The sequence below is a fragment of the Physeter macrocephalus genome, unplaced genomic scaffold (assembly GCF_002837175.3).
Source record: "Physeter macrocephalus isolate SW-GA unplaced genomic scaffold, ASM283717v5 random_254, whole genome shotgun sequence".
Lineage (NCBI taxonomy): Eukaryota > Metazoa > Chordata > Mammalia > Artiodactyla > Physeteridae > Physeter > Physeter macrocephalus.
In genome coordinates this window covers 49566-74088 of record NW_021145540.1, presented here as the reverse complement: position 1 = coordinate 74088, position 24523 = coordinate 49566, and the positions used below count along the sequence as shown (strand labels likewise).

The 24523-nt window shown below is 50.4% G+C and overlaps 1 protein-coding gene across 1 annotated transcript in view; it reads right to left on the bottom strand.

The window, feature by feature from the left end:
• The window catches only part of LOC102975554 (myomesin-2), a 62091-nt gene that overhangs the window by 3345 nt on the left and 34223 nt on the right, over positions 1-24523 (bottom strand). The window contains exons 14-25 of the mRNA XM_028484853.2: positions 19838-19965; positions 16428-16611; positions 15470-15644; positions 13559-13680; positions 11766-11953; positions 9771-9897; positions 8402-8580; positions 7109-7223; positions 5876-6032; positions 5680-5786; positions 3382-3426; positions 2690-2826 (exon numbers count right to left, since the gene is read on the bottom strand). Coding sequence (XP_028340654.1) covers positions 2690-2826; positions 3382-3426; positions 5680-5786; positions 5876-6032; positions 7109-7223; positions 8402-8580; positions 9771-9897; positions 11766-11953; positions 13559-13680; positions 15470-15644; positions 16428-16611; positions 19838-19965 — 1664 coding nt within the window. The remainder of the gene's footprint in view (positions 1-2689; positions 2827-3381; positions 3427-5679; positions 5787-5875; positions 6033-7108; positions 7224-8401; positions 8581-9770; positions 9898-11765; positions 11954-13558; positions 13681-15469; positions 15645-16427; positions 16612-19837; positions 19966-24523) is intronic.

Genomic DNA, 24523 nt, shown 5'->3' with positions numbered 1-24523 from the left:
CTCCTGCCTGACGTTGGAAGAGGCACCTCTGCCTTCTGACCCCTTCCGTTTGATCCAAGTGTATTTGCAAGATGCCCTGTGGCCACTCCCCTGGTCAGCCCACCCTCCTCGCCCCCCCCGGCCCCCCACCTTGCTAGCTCTCGCGTGTGCAGGCTGCAGGGCGCACCTGTGCCGGGGCCCATTCTCTGCATTCCTCGTCCGAAGGAGAACCCAGGAATCCACTGCTCTTGAAATCTCGCCTAACTACTCCAGCCTCTCCACACCCCCGCCTTCTCTGAATCAGTGCTCACTGTACTGTTTTAACACGCTCTTCATTCTGTAATTTTTCTATATCATTCTCTGATTGAAGCTGTATTTCTTCAACTCTGGGATAAGCTCCAGGAGGGCAAGTTTACGTCTCATTTTTTCTAGGCTACGGCGGACAATCAAAAACAATCTGCAGACTGTAAGCTGCCATCCACGGGGAAAGGAAGATGAGTGTCTGAGGTCCCAAGGGTTAACGTGATGCCTGAGGTTCTGTTTGATCAAATGTGACTTTCAGGTTTTAAGTGAATAAAGCCCACCCCTGCCCACAGGCCCTGACTTCCAGGAAACATAAAAAAATCACCTGGAAATCGGAAACTCCAATATTGTTTCAAGTAAGTGAAGCATACACTGTGTACTTGTACAACATCGCTTAGATTTTTTTCTCGATGGGAACTTGGTGTATATAAAGTGACAGAGAGAGCATGAATGAGAAGGCATGAGCTCAGATTACATTTTGAGAGAGAGGTCATCTCAGGAGGCGGTACCGATTACAGGAAGCCTCCTGATTACGGGAGCGGGACACTGCTACCTCCCCGGAGACTCCGGTAGTTCTTGGGGGCTGGACAAGGGACAGCAGCCTGAGGGCTGCAGCAGGTGTACCTTGCCGGGGTCCTCGAGTTTCTTTGCAGTTTTGAGTATTTGCTTTTGAATACGGGGAGCAAATTTCAAGTTGATCAGACAACGGTGCCGCTCTGAGCCTGTAAGACGTTCGCCCCCGTCAAACATCTGGGAGTAGAGGCCTCTAGGAACCTGCTCTAATTAGGTCTGAGAAGTGAGAAGGAACCACGCTCACCAGCCGGACTCTTACAATCCAGAGCCTTCTCCATTTTCTCAGCTTCTGCACCGCAGGCTCTGGGCAGGTTTGAGAAAAGAATCAGGCTTCTAGCGATTGCCGTTATGCAGCGAGGTGATGTTCAGTGATTTTATGGGGGCCATAAATACAGGCTATTACGTGACTTTCACAAAATAGCATCAATCTCCACATGGAAAAGTCACCTGTGGATTGCTACTTAAGGAATGAAATCGTACAGCCGTATTCCAAACGATGAGTCAGGTAGCAAAGACATCCGTTTTTAAAGCAAGCTCTCCACAGCAGGTCGGAATGTTAATCAAAAGATGTTCTACAAATAAAGTGCAATCACACTAAATTCCATTGCATCCCGTAGCATGATCTCTGCTCAAAGAAAATGTCTCCAATTACCTTGATCATGCGATGCTCTTCCATACACAGTATCCATACTGTGTGCTTTTTTGCAGCCAGGAGGAAACCGCATGCTTTCTACTTCCTAGCCAACTGCCCAATTTGTACAGTTCTTCAAGGATGTCATCATTCTCACGGGGAAGATGGACTGGATAAGAAAACTCACGCAATCTTTGTCCATACATGATTTCTTCCTGAGAGACGTTCGTCTAACCAAGCTTTACTAAAAACCCATCAGACGCAGAGGCCAGACTAGGGATGAGGCACCTAGCTCAGAGGGAGAGTAAGTGGGCCGCGCACCTGGCATGAGAAATCCCTACATCTCAAGCATCCCGTCGAGATCCGTGCAGCAGACACACCGCTGAGGCACTGAAGGCTCCGTAGGATAGCTAAATAGACACGATGCATTGGGTGTCAAGGGAAAAGAGAGCGGAGGGGGTAAAGATGGTGGGATGTGAGAGACCCCAAGGGCACCGCTGAACAACAAAGAAAGGCTCCGTCAAACAGGTCGTCTTTTAACTGGGCTCCCAGTCGCGCTGGAATAATTAGACAAGAGGACGTATATGGAAACACAATGTTCCACAGGCAAAAAAGGAATCCTTGTAATATCTGTAAGCTTCATTCTACACGATGAAAAGTGGAAGAAGGGCAAAGTGTTTGTATCATAGCATCCTACACATTTTTCTCTGCCCAGATTTGCCAGGCCAAGGGGGCAGCCTAAAAGCTCAGGGAAGGTGCAGAAACTAATTTCCCAGCGGACGCCTTCCATGGGGCGCTCTCAGTGGGAGGGGGGCCTAGGGAGGCATTGCTCACATCAGGGCAAAAATATACCCCTTCAAAACCGTCATCAAGAGTGAATAAACTGATCCACTGAGGACAACTGCCACCCCACGTAACCTGAACCTCTTCATACCACCAAGTCCCTAAAACGTAGCTTGTCATTCCTTAATTCCAACAGGCTTGGATTTAAAGGCCTCCTGATCTCTCACCTAACCGAGACCAAATCTCTGAACATTGCGAGAATCAACCATCCCTCATCCATGTTGTCAGCCTTCTACACCCCAACTTCTACAGCTCGAAAAGGGATGAAAACAGACCCAGAATACTGACTTTCAGGAACTGACCTTCCCAAGTAATACCTGGCCATCTCCAAAGCCAGAGGCCACGCACACATGAACTCACCTCACTGTCGCTGACTTCTCTGTCGTTAATGATAAAGCGGTAGCTGGCGTCTGGGGATAAGTGCTCAGCCTGCAGCCAGAAGCGGACCTGGCCCTTATCAAAAATCCCATAAGCTAATTCTGACTTCAGAGGAATTGCTGCAGGAAGAAAAGAAATCACAAGTCAATAATGCATGAATCCTTGCGAGAAAGAATAGCTGTATACTGTAGGAAAATATCAATCCTCATTATTAAATTTTTGGAGAATGTGAAACCCCGGAGTACTGAACTGGATTATGAAAACCAAAACAAAGAAATAAGACTCTAGTTAGCCTGGCGCTGCATTCAAAGCCTCCAGGCCCCGTGAAGCCCTGCACGTGCACGGTCTGCTTTCCTGATGGGCCCGGTGAACACAGATGGATATATTCTTTCTGAATTCAATGTAATCCAATAACTGAAGATCCCATTTGATACAATTCTCACTTGGATTAAACAGCCACACTCAACCCGAAATCCAAAACACTGCATGCAATGAAAATTGCTACACGTTACAATATTAGCTAATACTTGTTTTGAGCGAATTGTTGACAAGTGTGTAAGCTGGAGCACGAAACGAGGCCATCCCCTCCCCAGAGCGTCCCTTCCAGAGCTGCACGCGGTAACGAACATGCCTTCCCAGAGCGCAATCCTGCTCTGAGCTCCAGGCTCACTTACTGGGATTTTTTATCTCATTGCTCAGCGCCACCAAACGTTCCAGCTCTAAAATTAAGAAAAATATAATCACTGGTTTTGACCTGTACGTTCAGAAGCTGGCTTAAAAGCAAAGCAGAGATTTGACATCACATCACCAAGTTTAATTTGAGGCTGTGAAAGAAATTAGAACTGCGAGTTAAAAGGAGACATGGGATAACTGTAACTGAATACTCCCTCCAGTGAATTACCGCCTGCAACTGAGATCCTCACCATTTAAAGAACCCACTTACTAAAGGGACCCGTTAGGACGGGTTAGGGCAGAGGTCCCTGGGAGTGGGGGGCACGGGGGGGCAGGTGTACCCCTCGAAGAGAGGAAGACCTACAGGGGGGGTATGTAAAGGGACCCATTTCCAGATCCTCTAATTCCATATGAACTCTTTCCTGAAATTGGTCTGGCTGGCTGAGAACGTGGCTGCTCTGTGATTTTCCTTCCGCGTTAAAAGTGTCCTGCTTCAGCACCTCTCTCACCCACCCAGAACTTCACTGTGGTGTATTATCATGAATTTAAATAATAAATAATAATGATGATACATTAAAAAATAAAAACGCACTGCTCCTGAGCATCCCGAGAGCAAGTTAAGAACAATTGAAGGTTCTAAACCACTTCTTTCCTTTTCCCTCCTTCCCTCCTCCTTCCTTCCTTCCTTCCTTCGTCCCTTCGTTCCTTCGTTCCTTCCTTCCTTCCTTCCTTTCTTCTTAAAATTAGCATTTAGCAATGAGACCATGGTCACAGAGGTTTGTATGCACCTGTTTATTTGAAACGAACAATGAAGCAGACTTTCTGTGACCAGAAGTAACTCCACCTAGACGGCTGATGTGAGGGTGAGGGCTGACACCCCCATTAGGTCTCACAGGGGGAACTTCCATACATCAAATGAGCTAAAGGTGCAGCATCAAGGTTTTGCCTGAAATGTACCTGAGGTCTGTATACAGCATAAAATGTGCTGGAAATGCTCATCCTTTGCAACGATTTAAAATTAAGGTGAAAACGTCATCTGCAAACTTTCAAACGGAGCAGAGGAGTACATCACTTGTCAGAAGTCTTTAAGGATGTTTTGCTAGTAAAAAGCTGTGTGAAGGCCACTGAGTGAGGGTCAGAAAGGGCAGCTTAAAAGGCAGGTGAGCAGATTCCGGTCCCTTCCCGCCCTGTCTGTGAGCAGTGAGCTTGCCAGGGAACCCAGGAAGCAGAGATGGTGCGGCCCCTCTGTCTTTCTCCTGCTGGTCCCGTTAAACGCACATGGGCTCACCCCCGTGCCCCCAACGTCTGCATGGGACCTGCGGATGCCTGCAGCCATCAGACCCTGTCCCCTCCCCACCCGTCCTAGGCGTCCCCCCTTGTATCCCTCTCCTGGGACCACACCCTTCACTGCAGCCAAACAAGATGCCAGCTGATAAGGAAAGGATTAGACTATCAAGCTTAAGGCATTTTAAGTGAGGGCTCTCAGAGACTCAGAAGCTTTTAAAGGCCCAACACGGAGTTTTGAGGGTTCTGTCCAATGCTACACAGTTCCCTCCACATCACTGACTTATCATCGTACAAACTTGTAAAACTGACTCTGACCAGCACGGGGTGGTAGATAAGGGTTGGACACAAACATCAACCCAGGCAGTGGAAGAATCCTCCTCCCGAGGCCAGTTCATTGTCTGCGGGACTCAGACCCGGGGACCTGCCTAAGAGAAACGGCTGCTTTTCCCCGGGTCATAATAAACCGACTTCCTTCACTTCTTTCTGCTGTTTTCTGTTTATAAGACAGCAAGTGATTTTAACTATGGAAATTAAATATTATTTCACACACATAAAAAATATACATACAAATGTGTGTGTATATATATACATGTATGTGTTTTCTTTTATCATCCGATTATTCGATTATTCAATGTTGGGAGAAAAGGGAGGATTCTTTCATCTGTGCGCCTCTCATTAATTGTACGGACTTATTTGCTAATATGCTACTTGCCAAACTAATGAAACGTAACTAAAACTCATCTCTAAAAGTACAAGTGGAAGGCTATAAAAGCAATGTATACAGCAAGAAATAAAATGCTCCCGGACCAGTGATTTATGTAGTGGCTAGAGTACAAACTCAAGAGTTTGTGTAATTTCCAAAGTAATTTTTGGCTTTAAAAGGGATTTCCCATCCCCAGCCTCCTGCAAACGCACACCCCTGTTCTAAGCAAATCAGTCTTTTCTCTGTTAGGGTCAATCTCTGAAAGTGTTATAAAACCCCAAAAGGCAAGCCTATGTCCTACAGGTGTTACCTTCCGCATCCAAGACAAAGCTGGAGGACACACCATCCGTGTCACTGACGGACACAGAGTAAGTCCCTAAGTCCACTTTATCCAGATTCTTAAAGTACAGCTTCGAGCTGAAAGGGAAGAAAAGCCGGTATGTTAATTACTGTGTTTGCAGGCGTTCCTAAGAGGTGAGGATTGCCAGCTCCAGAGTGGAACTTACTGGTCCCCCACGGTCTCGACCTTGAACCTCTCGTCACCCGCAACGTCCTCGTAGGATTTGCACCACGTGAAGTGAGAGGCGTCCGTCATCTCCTGGCAGTCAAAGCTCAGGTAGATGTTGCCTTCTTCATCCACGCCCGCGCTGATCTCCTTGGTGCCTGCGGAGCGAGAACGCCAGGGAGCATCTTAGGAACACAGCATCCTTCCGAGTCTTTTTTCTGGAGAGGGGATGGCCCAGGCGGAGAGCTTGTTTTACATCGAATCATCAGTTTTTGCCTACGGTCTACCCAGGACATCGGGCAGATGTGAAAGAGCGAGCCCTCTGGGCAGCTGATGGAAAGCAGGAAAGTTCAGGTTTGGGTTTTAAGTCATCACATGTCTGTCCACTTCCTTTTCTGCATCCAGCAGCACTGGAGAAAACCCTCTGGGCTGCCGATCCTGGCCATAACGATCCTTTTCCCCTTTGGGATCTGACCCCTCGCCACTCCTGGGGGCCCGGGCAGCGTGGTTAGGGCACTTGTTTCCCACACACCCGGGCTCTACTTTCTCCACTTTTTCCTTCGGGGGATCGTTTGTTTGTTTGTTTGTTCCTTTTTGACCAAGTGGACACCTGGCCCAACACAGGCCAGTCAGCATCTGTCCCTTAGGAATCATAACGGGAGGAGACACGCCGGCGTGAGCCAGGTGCACACAGACGCGCCCCTTGCCAGGAGGACAGAGGAGCACAGAGCCGGGTGGCAGGGTATCCATGGAGCCAATCTCCAGGGAGGGGAGAAATCCAGGGAAAACATGGTTTCCAGAGATCCTCCTCCCCACGTATCCCGTGAGTTCACCCCCCTCCCCTCGGAAGCACTTCCCCGCCAAGGTCCCCTCAGCTGGGCTCTTACTACTGTTAGCCAAGAAGATTGCCAGCGGCTTTATAATTTCTGATCAAAACTCAGCAGTAACATAAAAGACCATCGTCATCCCTGCATGTTCTACTGCTGAAACGAAGACCCTGCCACCCTTGCAGAATGAACTCACGTGCCCCTTGCTGCCCAGGATGCTGGGGGGGGCGTGCAGTGGGTCTCTGAAGACATGCTGTACTGCGTCTGTCAATCCAACTCCTTCTATAAATGTGACGGGTACCGTCCATGCATCCGCCGTCCATTCACACACACACACACGCATCCCTCCTTCCAGATCACCCTGCTGTGAGGTTTGCCCTGTCAACAGCCGAGCAGATGAGGCTCACCTGGCCTGGCCTCCACAAGTACCGGCTCCGACGTGTCTGAGGGCTTCCCCACCCCACTAGCGTTTACTGCCCGGACACGGAAGATGTAGGTTTTTCCTTGGTGCAGGTCACAGACCTTGAAAGAAGGAGGAAACGTCACATGTGAACAGACAGATGAAAATGACTTCATTCTTCATCACATTTTATTACACACGTGTTTTCTTTTTACAAATAGCCTATTCTTCCCATTGGAATAGCCGTACAGAGGAAGTCAGGAGTGCAGAAGGGAAAAGGAGACGGGCAGGCTCGTGCCCTCACTTGGCGAGAATAAACAGGGTTGCTACTGTTCTGATATATCCTCTTCTTTGTTCTTTGCAAATTTTAAAGCAGAATTGAAATCATATCCTCTAGTTTATAATCTGGTGTTGATATTTAACGTAATTCTACGGGACTAAATATCATTTCACATGTGATTTTTTACTTTGTGCAAAATATCCCATCATTGGGGCAATATCAAAATTAAACCCATCTCTTATACGTCTACAGACGATGTATATTGTAATCTGCATTGATAACCAAAAATAAAATGTATATTAGCTAATTTCTAACGAATTCACTCAGCTGGATTCTGAGCAGTTTTTGTTCGTTCAGAAGACACTGATCTTGTTTCATGTTGTCCAACCGCTTTCCAGAGGCAGCTGCCCATTTACCTGTCACTCAGGTGCGGGCTTCCTTTAAGGAAGTACATTGCCTCTCTGTCTAAACCACACCCCAGAGCCCACAACCCAAAGAAGAAAGCCTCTGACGAGGGCAGCTGGGTCCCCGGGTCTAAGCCACTGTCAGCACTAACCTGACCCCAGTGACCGGTGAATTGCAGGTGCTAAAAACAGAAGTATTTGGAGAAAGAGGGGATAGAGAAATTACACAGCATAATTCTGTCAAACGTGTTTACACTGTGTGTACGTGTGTGCGTGTTTATCAGATAGACGTCCATCAGCGATCTCGTGAACTGAGCGAAGAAAACACGGGCTTGGTGCGGAAAGACATAATTCTAGTCATCACCGTGGAAGGCACATCAACGCAGCCCGTGACCGTGAGGTGTCAGCACCACTGGGGGTTGTCGGGCGGCAGGAAGCAGAGGAAACCCATCCAGTCGCTCCCCACGTCCACGGAGGGGCGGGCACCTGGAACGCCACTGGCTGGCAGCAGGGGTACCAGGTCATGTGCCCAGCTCCCTGGGGGCTTTGAGCTAGACCCCCGACAGGGATGCAACATGTTCCCCGGAAGACAAAGCCTGAGAAGGAGTGCCGTCACCTTTAGGTAGCGATGTGCCGTGGTGGCCTCGTTGACGGTGACCCACTCTCCGGAATCCTCTTCCTTATAGTCGACGAAATACCCGGAGACGGGGCTGCTGCCCGAATACACCGGGGCCTTCCAGAGTAGCACCAGGGACGTGTCCCGGACCTCACAGAACGTCAGGTCGTAGGCAGGACCTGAAAAGTCAGGCGAGCCTGTGGTCGAATTCACGAGTCCACACGCTCTCCCGGGACCAGCAGGTACGTCTCACAGAGAGAAAGGTGTGCAGGAGAGGATCCTGAGGTACCCACCCACCTCCTGGGCTGGAAACCTGGGCATCACAGGACTCACCCAGGGAGCCTGACCACCCGGCAACCAAGCACTCACCAGCTCCACCAGCCTAGTACCCAGGCCCGCCTGTGACAGTGACCCTGGGGCGCCGCCAACCACGCCCAGGTCCAGCGGAGCCTTGAGCAGTAAAGGCAGGAGGGGTCCCACCCTAACCAATCCCTCTAAGCCCCCAAAAGCCTCTGGGAACTTCTACAGCTTCTCCTTCCACTGACTCTTCCAAGGGGAAAAAATTAATTTCATTAAAACAAGTATCCCCCGCCCTCCTGCCCCCCCAAAAAAGAAAAGAAAAAGCCATATAATCTGGCCACAGAACTGAACAATCGTCTCAATTTTTTGAGCTTTTCAGCTTCAACTTCAGGTTCGTTGTTTTGTCTCACTTTGTTTTGTTCAAACCATGAGCATATTATCCACGGCATTAGGGGTCCTGATGGACTGGATACAGAGAAATCGATGCCCAGTCCCTGCAAATTTGTGAGAACAGTTTTAAAATGTGGAGCCCTGAGTAAATGCAGATATTTTGTCAATGTTCACTTTAGAACCAGAGGCCCCAAGCTCCCACGTGGTCTGGGAGGAGGAGACCTGAGTGCATACACCGTCAGTAAGGTCCTGCTGTCCCCACTCTGGCCCAGCTGGAGCCTCTCCTGCTGGGAGCTGGCCTCTCTCCGCCCCTTTGGGAGAAGTTCACCTGGAGCAGGTCTGCCCTGGACCAGCCTCTGGCCACAGCATCCTCGACTCGGGGGAGCAGCCGGGGGTGGGTGGCCCCCCTGCCTCACACTTCAGTGCTAATGACTCGGTGCCTGTCACTGCCCTACCTGTGTCTCCACGGCCCGGACCACAGGGTGGCGCCACCTAAGGCACAGCTCTGCCCCGGGCCTGGCACGTGGTAGTGGTGCCAGGATCTCTGCAGAGCGACTGAGGCCTGCTGGCTGCAGAGGCTGGTGAGGCCTGGGCTGGCGCCACGGAAGGCCCCCTCTCCGGCCAGCCCCGCGTGTGCACGCGGGGTACCCAGGGGTGAGTCCTGGAGAGACCGTCTTACCCGGTTCCGGCGCCGTCCAGGCCTCGCACTTGAAGAGCTCGCTGGGGTCCGACGGCTGCCCGATCCCCACGAGGTTGGAGGCGGCAATTCTGAATTCGTAGAGTGAGCCTTCTGCCAAGCCCTCCACCTATTCAGAGGATGTTTAAATTATAGACGAACCCACAGACATAGAAAACAAGCTTATGGTTACCAAAGGGGAGAGGGGGGGAGGGATAAATTAGGAGGTTGGAATTAACAGGTACACACTCCTGTCTATAAAACAGATAAACAACAAGGATCTACTGTACAGCACAGGGAACTATATTCAACATCTTGTGATAACCTATAAGGGAAAAGAATCTGAAGAAGAATCTATATATATACATATATGTATGTATAACTGAATCACTGTTGTACACCTGAAACTAACACAACGTTGTAAATCAGCCATACTTCAATTTTTTAAAATTAATTAATTAATTAATAGATGAAACAAAAGCTGCGTTACCATCCATCGGGGGGAAAGCGGGTATTTTGGTTGATTTATAGATGGAATGTGAGGGTGAGGGACCTTGTCAGTAAGTCAAGTAGGCGTCTGTGGAAGGTTATAGCTCCACCTGCATGCTGCTGTCACCACCTTCACCCCGACATGGTTGGCCTCATTCACTCCATAAACCCTCCCCCCGGGGATGACGTGATGACCCAGGCAGGGGAACAGGCTCAGAGACAAAAGCCACAAGGAACCAGTGGAAGAACGGTGGGCGGGACCTGACCTCGGGCCCAGGGTCTCCACCCTCCACCCCCGGCGACACCGCACCTGGGGTGTCAAGGGCCCGGGAAGGGAAGCGTCCTCGCGGGGGGGGCGGTGGGGAGTGACCTGTCTCCTCCCCGCACACTGGCTGGAGGCCCCTGAGGGTCCACTCTGCCTGGTCTGTGCCACAGAAGATGGAGGGAAGGCCCTGGACCAGACCATCAGCCCTGCCCGGCAGCCCGGCCACTGGATCAAACACAGCATCTGGATGACATTGTCTCTGAACACAACAGCTCCCAAAGCAAGCACGTGTCACGTGGAGCCGCTCTATCCCCTGGAAGGCAGGTCTGGCCTCGTGGAATGTCGGCATTCAGAAAGCACGTGGGCATTTCCTCCGGAGTTTGGGACCTGACAGCCAACAGTAAGGTGTCCGGGGACAAGCGTGGACAAAACGCCAGGATCTTCGCACCGAGCTTGAATTTTGGCAATACGCGTCATACACAACAAAACGCATGATAGATACGTATTGCATAAATATAGGTACTGGCACAGAATCCTGTACCAGACAGGGATTAGACCTCCTCTCCGCCTCCCGCAATAAACCCCTCGCTTTACCGCGTGACTCCTGTGAATGAACAGGTGGGCGTGCTGCCCGGTAACTGCGTGAGCTACCGTCACCGACCCGGGTGCTCCGTTAAGCAAACACCTTCTCCCTCATCTCTCTCACGAGAAGCCCTGCGTGGTAGCTCACGGGGAGGAGCGGGGGCTCGGGGAGGTGAGAGCTGCTGCCCGCGGGCTGCCGAGGGCTTGCCTGGCGACCTGATTCTGCTCTTTCTTACTCCAAATCCATGTGGCTCCTGCTCCCTGCACCCGGACGTAACGCGTAGTTGGGCAAGAGGCTCACTGGGAGGCTTGAGCACACGCCTTCCTTGGGAAACGGGGACAAACGAGCAGAGGAGCCTCGAGCGTCACCGTCTCCTGCGCATCCTGCCCCGAGGCTGAGAGCTCCAGCCACCGGGGTGGAGGCCGGATGCCGCTCACAGCAACGCCTGCACCTGCAAACGATCCACCTGCCGGCTCGCCTCCTCTGCTTCGCTTCTCCAAAGAAGATGCTCCGTGACCCTAAGTTCTCATGGTGAATTGTTTCATTCCTTTTTGTTTCTGTGTCAAATTGCCTGACGCCACTGAACTCTGAGACACAGAATGCGGACCCTGCCCCGCGTGAGAAATTGCCTGCAAAAGCGAACGAGTCCGTGAGCACCCACCGTCAGGATCCTCCCTTGGAGAGGCGAGGCGTTGACCTCATGCCAGTTTCTGTGGTGAGCCTCTCTCTTGTCTATGTAGTAACCGAGGATGGCTGAGCCACCGCTGAACTTAGGCACCTTCCAGCCCAGGGTCATGGAGTGGCCGTCACAGTTCAGAAGGGTGATCCCGTAAGGATGGGACGGGACGGCTGCAGGAAACACAGCAGGAAGGTCACCCGGATCTTAGTGCAATAATCATTAACCTACCGCGGCCGGCTCCAGCACCTCAGAGGGACGGGTAGCAGTGGAAGATGGCCCCGGGTGCCTGTACCCTCTGTCCTGTCCAGGTCTCCCTGCTCACCATCTTCGCTGGTCTTTGTCTCCTCTTTTAAAGAGAGTCGGTTTTTAAAAAGCTTCTTTCATATATATGTATTGCAATTTCTAAATACATCTTCCAATACATACCTCCATACATCCATCCTCCAATATTTCAATAATACAAGGGCCAAGAAGGACACTTGAGACAAAAGACTCTCCCCCTCCTCTAAGGAAAACCTTGAGAGAGCAGCTTTCTCATCGCGCCCATGAAGAATGACAACCTCACCTTCCACAGCCAGTGATGACCGATAGACTTAGGCCAGTGAGTCTTAACTTCCTCCATAGTTATAGAAACTTCAGATTAATTCAAATGAGTATGAATTCAAGTTTCCCTTTGGAACACCCTGTTCGGACATGGACCATCTTTTCCTGACAGGTTGAAGAGGATGTGTCTCTGCTTCCCCCCATCCCCAACTCTGAGCAACCTACGTCCTATCATCCTCTGTTACCCGAGATACAGGTACCCGGGAATGAGCTGGTCTTATTGCAGAATTAAAACGTACATGATTGGCTTTCATTTAGTAGGAATGACGTGAAGAGGCTAGTGGTAATGTTTGAAAGTCCCTCCTGGGAAAAACTGATAGATTATAATGAGCTTAAAATAAGAGTTAATGTTTTACTATATTGCCCACCTAAGTATCATCAGATTTGACATTCCTTGGAAATGCCAGTCACGTTATTTTTTCTATTGTTAGACGAGAAATCGTAATTTCTGAAGATACTTTTAGATTTAGTTGAAGACAAAAATAAAGAGCAAAACATTTCTCTCAGAAGTGAAAAGATAATACTATGATTCAAAATGTGTCTACGAGGCGATCGTGGTTTTAAATCTTCCTGAATACTTTTAAGACATGGGGTCCATTTTATATGAAACAACCAGAGCAACATTATACAACACAGAGCTGCGCAAACCAGGTTTCCTAGGGCCCATCACTGCAAGTTCGGCCCCGAAGTGTTCTGTGTAGTCAGAATAATAATTTTGAAAGATCACTATTTATGAACAAAGCCACAGAGTTAACATAAACATTTGAAATTCTCTGGAGTGACGTGAAGTTCCTTGAACTAAGAAGAGCTGAAAAAGCCATCGACGTTCTGTTTTAGCACCTATTTTGAAAAGAGACAGTCACACCCTACAGCATACACTTTAATGGGGGCACGTGCGCTTGGAAACCAGTGTGACCTCTGATAATATTTTCTATTTTCAATTTGCATTTTACTAGCATATTATCCTTTCTCCCTCTCACACTGGCATTCCCAAGACAAGTAGCCAATTGATGAGAGGTTTCCACAGAACTGCGTGTTCTCTGTTCAACAATTTACATCCACTTTTCCCCTCTGGTAATATTCCAAACGGCATCATAAAGGTTTATTCATGCAGAAATTAAAACGTAGCGGAGAACCGAAAGGTGGCACAGAGTCGCCCATGAATTACTTACTGAGGGCGGCCTGGACTTTTATGACGTCAGACTCCTGAGAATTCTCACTTGTCCCAACAGCATTAACGGCTTTAACTCGGAAGATGTACTGCTCGCCGGTGGTTAGGCCGTGCACCACGAACCTGATAAAAACACGAATCGGGGGTGTGAATACAAGGCTCAACCCTTTTTCTTCCTACAATAGACACAGAAAGCATTTTGAACACGCCATGAACATTTGTCACTGGGACTGAAAAGAAGTTTACTTTTTCAGGCGCCTCGCGGACGCATATTAATTCCAATCAACATGCCACATCCAAAAGTAAGCCAGCAACACCCAACGACACTGGGGCTGAGGGAGCTGGACTCGCGGTGGGGGGGAGGCAGGGGCACCAGCTGCTGCCCGCGGGTCCTGGGGGGCACGGGAAGCAAAGCCCTGGAAATCCTGAGCGACCTCACTCAGTGCCTAGGCTCCCCCTTCATTTCCAGGTCTTCTGGATTTTGTCTGCATCAAAGTTCTATTCTAAAGTAGGATTCCTCTCCTTTCCTAAAAGAACCCACGTCTGTAAAACTTAGGGCGAAGGGGTTACACCACACTGGCTAAGATTTGGCTTGGAGACCGGCTTGGACCCCTAACAGATTTTAAGTCCTCAGTCAAGTTACCTGACCCCGGAAAGACTTTGTTTTCCCATCTGTGAAAGAGGATCATAGCACCTACTTCTCAGCACAGCCACCTTGCACGCGGTAAGAACTCAGTAAACATGAGCAACAGCTATTTACCTTCGAGTCTGCCAACACGTATCAGGCATTCACGAAATCCCTGCACTAGAATATTTGAGGTGTTTTGCTCTGAGAGCTCTTCCTGCACTTGCTGGCGTGGGCTGTGCATAACATCTAACTTTAGCGTCAGTTATGTCTCTCCTTTTCCAGCCACAGCCTTTTCCAGTTTATTGGTTTTTAAAGAGTGAAGAGGGAAGGGTGTCAGAGCCGTAGTGGATAACCCGTCCGCAGTGGAGGATCTGACAGCTATTCCCCCAAGCGCATCCTGGGGGGGACCCTCACAGGCCCCCCCGCAGGCTCAGCCTGAGATGGGAGCGAGTCAGTGTCGGCAGGAAAGATGCTCGGCCCCACCGCCGGCAGAGCCGCCGTCGCCCCTGCACAGGAGCCAGGCGCCTCTCTCCACCCCCTCCCCGGCTTTGTGCAATTGGTGGCCGGAGGGAAGGCCTGTCAGCTTTGTGAACAAAGCAATTTTAAAAGTTCAAAACCTCGATACAGAGAAATAAAACACCCTTCCCGTCCCGGTTGCTACTTTAACTCTCCTCTCCGTCCGCAGTGGAGGATCTGACAGCTATTCCCCCAAGCGCATCCTGGGGGGGACCCTCACACACCCAGGCCCCCCCGCAGGCTCAGCCTGAGACGGGAGCGAGTCAGTGTCGGCAGGAAAGATGCTCGGCCCCACCGCCGGCAGAGCCGCCGTCGCCCCTGCACAGGAGCCAGGCGCCTCTCTCCACCCCCTCCCCGGCTTTGTGCAATTGGTGGCCGGAGGGAAGGCCTGTCAGCTTTGTGAACAAAGCAATTTTAAAAGTTCAAAACCTCGATACAGAGAAATAAAACACCCTTCCCGTCCTAGTTGCTACTTTAACTCTCCTCTTCAGGGTGAGTCTTAAACGCTGAGTACGTCAGAGGAGATGCTCTGGGGCTTTTCTTCATCGACAGACAAAGCACTTCAGCCGCGGGGTAGAGCTAGCTCCCCAGCTTCCAGCTCTGCAGCCCCCATGTGTGGGTGAGGAACCCGGCCCGTGGTGTGGACATCACAGGTGTTCCTGCCGTGGCACCTGCACCCCAAGGCCCCGTGGGTCCCGGGGGCTGTGCTTCTCACGTTTTCTCGGGGGCAAGGATGTCGGGTGGAGGGGGGACCCGGGCAGGCAGCACCTTTTGTAGCCGACGGGCTTGTGGTTACAGGGCTCCCAGACGGTGGACCCGGCCACGCAACAGTCCACGTAGTAGCCGAGCAGGTCCTCCTGGTGCTTCGGCTGTTCCCACTGCACCACCACGGACGTCCTTGTGTTCCGGGAGGTGATGACGCGGCCGGGGGCTGAGGGGACCACTGTGCAGGGGGGACAGGGACACAGGCTCAGCGGCACGGGAGTCTGCGGGCACGCCAGAGAGCCAGTGGCCCTCTCGCCTGCAGAGCTTGGGGCTTTAGATGAGATGTGGACAAGGAAGGGACAAGGAAGACGGTGCAGGGCAAAGGGGCGCCCAGGAGGTTCCGGGCAGGCCCTGTGCTCTCTGTCCCCAAGTCCCTCCCTTCCGAAGAAAGAGATTCCCATCACGGAATCTCCTGTCCCTGCCGCCCCTACAGACCCATCCGCAAAGCTCCCCCAGGGACGCACGTGCTTTGCTACCCTGCTAGGAACTATGTGGGGATATAAAATTAGCCATTTAAAAAACATAGGACACAATTCTATCAGACTCAAGGGACTCTGCAAGGGACTCAGAATCAGACCATGGATTTCTCCCCTCGCACGATTCAGAATTTCTCTAATCTGTATTTGACATATTCTGAGAGGGAATTTCAAGCCATATGGGCAAGAAACCCTAATGCATTTAGGGTTGGGTTTTGTTTTTTTTTTTTGTTAAGTGGCCATTGCCTAAAAATATTGCTAATCCATTTATTGGTTTCATAGAAAGAAGACGGAACTTTGGAGAAGTGTTGACCAAAACGAGGCAGAGAGATCTTCATCTCTTGTAAAATGGAATTTTAAGGCAATTTGAATTTTAAATCACGTCCGACACTAACGTCTTTACCAACACTGGTTATGGTTCTCCAACACGGGTGATGTTACTCGGGGCCCATCCTACAGTTTGGTCACTCGCGCTAAGAACTCACCGATGGTGTCCTGGGCCTGAATGGGGGCGGTGATTTCCGACGGGTCGCTCAGGCCGTGCTTATTTGCTGACAACACTCGGAACACGTATGGTTTCCCCTCAGCAAGATCGAAGACGGCGTATCGGGGGGACCTCACGGCCGTCTGTGCGTTCACCCGCTGCCAGCTTCCGCTCCCGACCACGGACTGCAAAGACAGGGGCCTCGATGGAGCCAAGCTCCCCAGACCCACGTGGCGGGGAGGGGATGCTCCACTCTGGCCCTCGATTACATCGCGGGGGACCCACAGCCCACAGCACCTCCGGGGCCATCAATACCTCTGTTGTGAATTTTAGGAGAAGGAAGCCAATTTGGAGAAGGAGGTGAGAAACTACCCAAAGTTGGAAATGTTACCAGAGAACATTTTTACATGAAAGCCAATAAACTATGGAAATCTTCAGGGAATCAATACATAGGTCGTAGTTTTAGTAAAGACGGAATGAACTCTAAACAATTAGAGATAATTGAGGAGTAGACGTGTAAAATTACATCAAAACTACTCACATTTCAGTTTAAACTTTTTGCCATTTCTCAGCTATTATAGTAATAACAAAGTGACAGCAACCTAAATGACCAGCAATAGGGTAGGTACATTATGATACAAAATGATACATATACATTAAATGTAGCCATTTAAGTTATTGTATAAAGATCTTTACTCAGAGGAGAGGAATTGTATCATTTTCTTAAATGTAATACAGGATGCCAATTGTATGTATGATGTATCAAGATATAAAAAACGATGGAGAAAAAGACTAAATATGTCCCACACGTTAATAATGACTATTTTGCATGATCAAATTATTCGTGATTTTCATTTTGTTCTGTATAACATATACATGTTTTCCAAATTTTCTACACTGCGTGTTTAAGTTTTATCATTGGTAATTACTTTTAAAACTGGGATTGCATGTCGAATTTAGTTTATTCCTATAGAGATAAGCCCCCTTTTTGAAAGGAATCCTGAGGTAGTAAAAGTTGAGTGCACTCTGACCCCACTAAGGCTGCCAGAAAGGACTGGGAAAGCATTTCGAACAACCCAGGCTTCTAGAAATTAGATTCCTGTTTAGAGAAGTCTTCTCTCATTTTAGCAAAAGTGAAGTGGCTTTCTTGGACTGACGCAGGCATCCACAGTCAGAGGCCCCCTTGTGCCCGAGTATGTTCTCCATCTGGAGAGCAGGGGGAGGGGTAGCAGGGGAGCCCTGGGTACACTTAGCTGGGCCGATGGGAGAAAAGGACCCTGGGGCTGAAGGAGGGAAGACAGGGAGGGAGTGGGGAAGACACTGCTAGGGTCTTACAGCCAAGCTTCTAGAAAAGCCAGCGCCCATCTTCTAAGCAGGGGTGGAGGAAGTTCTTGGGGTTCTGCACCCCGAGGACCGCAGTGCACCACTGCCTTCACCACAGCCAAACTCTCAGCACACGAGCCCAACGTGGACAGGACAGGCCGTGCGCCTTGGGCTGTGGCCCCACGTGGGCTTTCCAAGCGGAGCTCACTCAGGGGAAGACGCGTGCTTCAAACTGTGCTCAGATGCCAAGCTATTAACCAGAGCGCCGCCGTTCCTAGCATCTTGTGCCTGGTCCTGACATAAAGTGGAAATACAGGACTAGACAGAGGACGCTGACCCATAACCAACCCTGTGGTTCCTTTTAGGTCTGATAGGAACTAAGGCCCCCAAGACCACCTTGGATGGGTTGGGGCAGGGCCGTCCTCCGTGAGCAACAGACAGAGGTGGGTGCCTCGCCCGCCCAGCTCACCGGGGAGTAGCGCAGTCCGGCTCCCTCCCGGGGTCCCTGCTGCCCCTCCCTCCCGGGCTCCCTGGACACCTCGGCTCCCCTCAGGCTGTCCTGGAAGCTTCCTCTCCCTGATCACACACCCTGTGCTCTTACTCACCACCCGTGGCAGTGGGTAGGGGACGGAAGGGTGCCCTCGGTGAGGCAGGCCTCTTTTTAAAAGTGGGTTTGCTAGTGGGCGGTGAAATAGGGGAAGGGGAGTCAGAGGTACAGACCCCCAGTCCTGTAGCAAAGTCGAGGGATATGATGTACAGCAGAAGAAAGATGGTCAATAATACTGTAATTACCTTGTATGGGGACAGATGGTGACTAAACTCCTTGCGGTGACCACCTCATAATGTATGCAAATGTCAAATCACGACATACTACACCCGAAACCAACATAATACTGTACATCAACCATGTCTCAATAAAAAATAATTTAGAATTTTACAAGATTTTTAAATGTGTTTGCTGCAACTTGGTCTTTCCGGCACTGGGTAGGTGAGTAGGAAAATGTCTCCGAAGAGGGCCTGAGAAAGCGCCTTTCCTCCTGGGAGGGCTGACCACTAGATTTTCATGACGCAAAAACAACAGGCTAGCACCCAGAAGCAAGAAGTTAACACCTGACTCTGCCCACAGGTAAGCCTTGCAGATAAGCAGAGAAAGCTGAGGGTCATTATACCGTCTGTAGCCTGAAAACTGTTCATTTCCATCCTGCTTTCCTTCGCCTTGCTGCATTACACACTATTACTGTATGAGAGATATACGCTCACATTAAGAGTTATAGACTTTATGTGTATATTACACGTGTTGGATTGTATATTACATTGTAATATAAATTTAGGATCACAAAACCACGGTTACAGGATTCGTATGGTTATACAGGTTTTTCAACAACGGTCCACAGCCCAGTCACAGGCCAGCGATCTGAATGACTGTGTCACAACCTGTATTTTTAGTGCAGTGGACAGACCAAAGCAGGAGAGAGAGCACAGGGCATGGAGGAAGGGTACTGTGCTTGAATTTTAGTTGGTGATGTACATTCAGTGTGTGTGTGTGTGTGTGTGTGTGTGTGTGTGTGTGTGTGTGTGTGTGTGTCTGCAACACACAAACTATTTCTTCCTACGCGTCCAGATCTAAAAAGTCTGCAAACCAATGACTGCGTAACCCTCGCCGTCTGAAGTGTGGATTCCTAAACACGATCGCCACCAAGTGGCCACTCGGCTTATGAGCAAACTGAGAGCAGGAGCCGCTGTCCTCCTGCCCACAACCGGAATCCTCAGAACTTGGGAGCCTAGAATGTTCCAGCAGGAAGAAAGCTGGCGGCTCCCTCCGTGCGAGGCCCTCGTGTACAGCAGGGACCCGGGAGCCTGACTGGCCCCCACGGGGTGGGGGGTGGGGGGCGGCACGGCCTGAGCGGGACATGCTCCTCGGATGCCACGCCCCTCGCAGAACCCCTCAGGCGTTCACAGCTCAGCCAGTGTCTGCAGCTTCCCATTAAGTAACTGATCTGAGAGCCGCCCATCCTTAAAACACAAGCCACAGCACCACTGGAAAGCCTACAGAGATCTGCAGCCTCAGGAAACCCAGCCGGGGTGTACCTTCTCAATGAAATACATCAGCGGCTCCTTGCCACGGGGGGAGGGTGGGTCCCAGCTGAGGACGACATATGTCCTGCTGATTTCTGAGGCGTGGACGTTGGTGGGAGGTCCTGGAAACTGAACTTCACCTGGAGGAGGAATCAACACTGTGAGTGCTGACAGAAGCCGGGTCAGCCCGCTTGCTGCAGCGCATCTCGGGAGCACGACCCTCGGCTACTTTACAGGCATTAAAAGACTCACGTTTCAGTGTCAGCTCTTGCTTCATTTCTATTCTGGGAAAGCAAGCAAACTGCAAGGACTATTTTTCCAGATCCAGAGTATAATGAACTGGTAAAGATCGTCCAATTACTTCTGTTACCAATATAAGCCAGCTCATAAGAAAGGAATCTAATCCAAAATTCATCCAGAATTTCAGCTGGAAGTGGGGGAGGAATTTACCCAGAAGAAACAGGGCATTTAACCAGAAATGCAGCTCTGACCGTATGGGGAATTTGTGCAGAGAAGGTACCAGCAATCGTGTTCTGCAGCAGGGAAGCCTTCCAAGACGGGGGTCCTACTTTCTCTAAGGGCCCTCTCTGGTTGTTTTCCTCTCATTATGCCCTCAAAGTATGGAAACAATATATCGACTTCCAAAGTACAGGCTTCCCTTCCTGGGTAGATCTGTTCCACATCCACAAGCATTGCATCTATGTCTATATACTTAAAATTCCAGCGTGATTCCAATGAGCAAGTAACTATAATAGAACAGTCGCATCAAAGACGCCCGCTACATCTCTTCTGACACACGTCTCTTTTTATAAAATGCTAGGTGTCAGATGTGTTATGTTTGGATGTGAGAACTTTTCATGAGGGGTGGAGGTTTTCCAGACACACGGTCCCCGTCATTGCGATACAAAATATTATGAGCTTCCAATTAGATTAGCACATGATTAAGATGGTTCAAAACGTCCCCAGGGCACCCCGGAGCCCTGCTCAAGATCCAATGGTTCCCTCTGGACTGCACCGCCGGCGAGGAATGTAACAGGCGTGTGGAAACGGCCCAAACAAGCCCGGGTTTCACTTCGTAAGAGTCCTGTTACCGCGCTCATCACATTTAACAGGCAAAGAGGGCGCAGAGGCACCGCCGTGGGCTTACCCAGGAGCATCTGGCAAATGGGTTGGGTTTCAGACAAGGAGCGAGAGCATGTCCAGAAAAGCGCCAAGTGTGCCGGGCGGAGCAGGGCCCTGGCACACCCTACGTGCCTTCTCTGGATCCACCGGCCGTGTCCACACCTAAAGAGATCCAGGGAGAGGCCCTAAAGAGAGAAGACACAGATCACCCATCCTTGGGTGATGCAGCCAAGCTTCCAAACTGAGTCACGGTGCACCTCAGAGGTACTCGATGACACAGGAACAAACCAAGGGGGCAGAAGGGAAATGATGCAAATGATAAAGCAGTGTGAGCGAGGGAACGCATCAGTGCAGAATCGCCTTTCCTGCACGTTCAGATCTAAATGCCTCGCTGTGTTTAGACCTGGCACATAACTTCGAGACCCAGAGGAGAATGGAATAAGGGGCACTTTATCTGAGGCCAAGACGAGAAGGAAGAATCCGGCTTTTGTCAGCAGGGACTCCCCGATCGGGGAGGATGCTCGGGTGATGCGGGCTCTGCGCCCCACCCGGGGCCGTGCACTAATGAGCCCTGGAGATCTGCAGATGACCCCAGCCCCGGACAGAGCAAGAGGACATTCAAAATGGCCCCGGGAGCCAAGGGGAGGACCAAGAAAATAAACTGATGTCTGTTACCGACACTCCAACCGCTGAGAGGATCCTCAGAGAGAGAAAAAGCAAATGAAGGCAAAACAAAAAGAGTGGCCACGGCCAAGTGCCTTACGGGGTGTGCTGTCCGCAGTGCTGCTGGTGGCGGGTCCTGCGCTTGGCTCTGCCTCAGGGTCACGGTGCTCCTCTGGAGCCCTGTTCTAATGAGCCACGTCAACGCCGGATGAAGGTGGACACATGAGATGGAAACACAGCTCAGAAACGAGCTCAGGAAAACGCAGTGCTTTCCCAAGATCACACAGCTAGTGGGCGGCTGTGCAGGGGTCCAAGCCTAGGTCTTCAAATTCCAAACCCAGCTTTTCGTTCTATTGACCACAGCCTCCAGAACCTGCCCCAGAGACTCGCCTCTACGTCAGTGAAACGTAAAGTTTGTTCGGAATTGTTAGAATGCCCAAGAGGACAGAATTCAAGAGAATGAACAACTGTAAATGAGTTTGCGGCATTCAGAGCAAAGGGTGAATTCAATGCGTTAGCTACAAATGACCTTGTCCAAAACAGTGCAGTAAATGCTTGGATATATATAATAGTAGAACAAAAACAATCTCATTATATCTGCGAGAGCCTATTCTGGCCTTTCCAAGAATGAGGTGTCTATTTTGCCATGGAGCAACTCAAGAGAGATAGGAAGATTTGGATGATATTAAAAGGAGAGCATGGATATTAATTTAAATGTTTGTAGGAAGACACCAACCAAGATTAAAATGATTAGAAAAGATCAAAAGAGAGACCTTCAAGATGGCAGAGGAGTAAGACGTGGAGATCACCTTCCTCCCCACAGATATATCAGAAATACATCTACACGTGGAACAGCTCCTACAGAACACCTACTGAACACTGGCAGAAGACCTCAGACCTCCCAAAAGGCAAGAAACTCCCCACGTACCTGGGTAGGGCAAAAGAAAAAAGAAAAAACAGAGACAAAGAATAGGGACGGGACCTGCACCAGTGGGAGGGAGCTGTGAAGGAGGAAAGGTTTCCACACACTAGGAGCCCCTTCGCGGGCGGAGACTGTGGGTGGCGGAGGGGGAAGCTTCGGAGCCGCGGAGGAGAGCGCAGCCACAGGGGTGCGGAGGGCAAAGCGGAGAGATTCCCGCACAGAGCATCGGTGCCGACCAGCACTCACCAGCCCGAGAAGCCTGTCTGCTCAGCAGCCGGGGCGGGCGGGGGCTGGGAGCTGAGGCTCGGGCTTCGGAGGTCGGATCCCAGGGAGAGGACTGGGGTTGGCTGCGCGAACACAGCCTGAAGGGGCTAGTGCGCCACGGCTGGCCAGGAGGGAGTCCAGGAAAAGGTCTGGAGCTCCTAAAGAGGCAAGAGACCATTGTTTCGGGTGCACGAGGAGAGGGGATTCAGAGCGCCGCCTAAACGAGCTCCAGAGACGGGCGAGAGCCGCGGCTATCAGCGTGGACCCCAGAGATGGGCATGAGATGCTAAGGCCGCTGCTGCTGCCACCAAGCAGCCTGTGTGCGAGCACAGGTCACTATCCACACCACCCCTCCCGGGAGCCTGTGCAGCCCGCCACCGCCAGGGTCCCGGGATCCAGGGACAACTTCCCCGGGAGAACGCATGGCGCGCCTCAGGCTGGTGCAATGTCATGCCGGCCTCTTCCGCCACAGGCTCGCCCCGCATCCGTACCCCTCCTTCCCCCTGCCTGAGTGAGCCAGAGCCCCCCGAGCAGCTGCTCCTTTAACCCATCCTGTCTGAGCGAAGAACAGATGCCCTCAGGCGATGTACACGCAGAGGCGGGGCCAAATCCAAAGCTGAACCCCAGGAGCTGTGCGAACAAAGAAGAGAAAGGGAAATCTCTCCCAGCAGCCTCAGGAGCAGCGGATTAAATCTCCACCATCAACTTGGTGTACCTGAGTCTGTGGAATACTTGAATAGACAGCGAATCATCCCAAATTGAGGAGATGGACTTTGGGAGCAACTGTAGGCTTGGGGTTTGCTTTCTGCATCTAATTTGTTTCTGGTTTTATGTTTATCTTAGTTTACTATTTAGAGCTTATTATCATTGGTAGATTTGTTTATTGATTTGGTTTCTCTCTTCCTTTTTTTTGATTTGTATATACATTTTTTTTCCCTTTTTTTCTCTTTTTGTGAGTGTGTATGTGTATGCTTCTTTGTGTGATTTTGTCTGTATAGCTTTGCTTTTGCCATTTGTCCTAGGGTTCTATCTGTCCATTTGTGTGTGTGTGTGTGTGTGTGTGTCTTTTTTTAGTATAGTTTTTTGCACTCGTTATCATTGGTGGATTTGTTTTTTGGTTTAGTTGCTCTCTTCTTTCTTTCTTTTTCTAATTACTTTTTAAATAATTTTTTTAAATTTTAATAACTTTATTTCTTTTCTTTTCTTCCCTCCCTCCCTCCCTCCCTCCCTTCTTTCTTTCTTTCTTTCTCTCTCCACCCCCCCCTCTCTTTCTCTCTTTCTTTCTTTCCTACAGGGTCTTGGTGCTCTGGCCTGGTGTCAGGCCTGAGCCTCTGAGGTGGGAGAGCCAAATTTAGGACATTGGACCAGCAGAGACCTCCTGGCCCCAAGTAATAGCAATTGGCGAGAGCTCTCCCAGAGATCTCTGTCTCAACACTAAGACCCAGCTCCACCCAATGGCCAGCAAATGCCAGTGCTGGACGCCCCATGCCAAACAACTAGCAAGACAGGAACACATCCCCACTCATTAGCGGAGAGGCTGCCTAAAATCATACTAACTTCAAAGACACCCCAAAACACACCACTGGACGAGGCCCTGTCCACCAGAAAGATAAGATCCAGCCTTATCCACCAGAACACAGGCACCAGTCCCCTCCACCAGGAAGCCTACACAAGCCACTGAACCAACCTCACCCATGGGGGGCAGACACCAAAAACAACAGGAACTA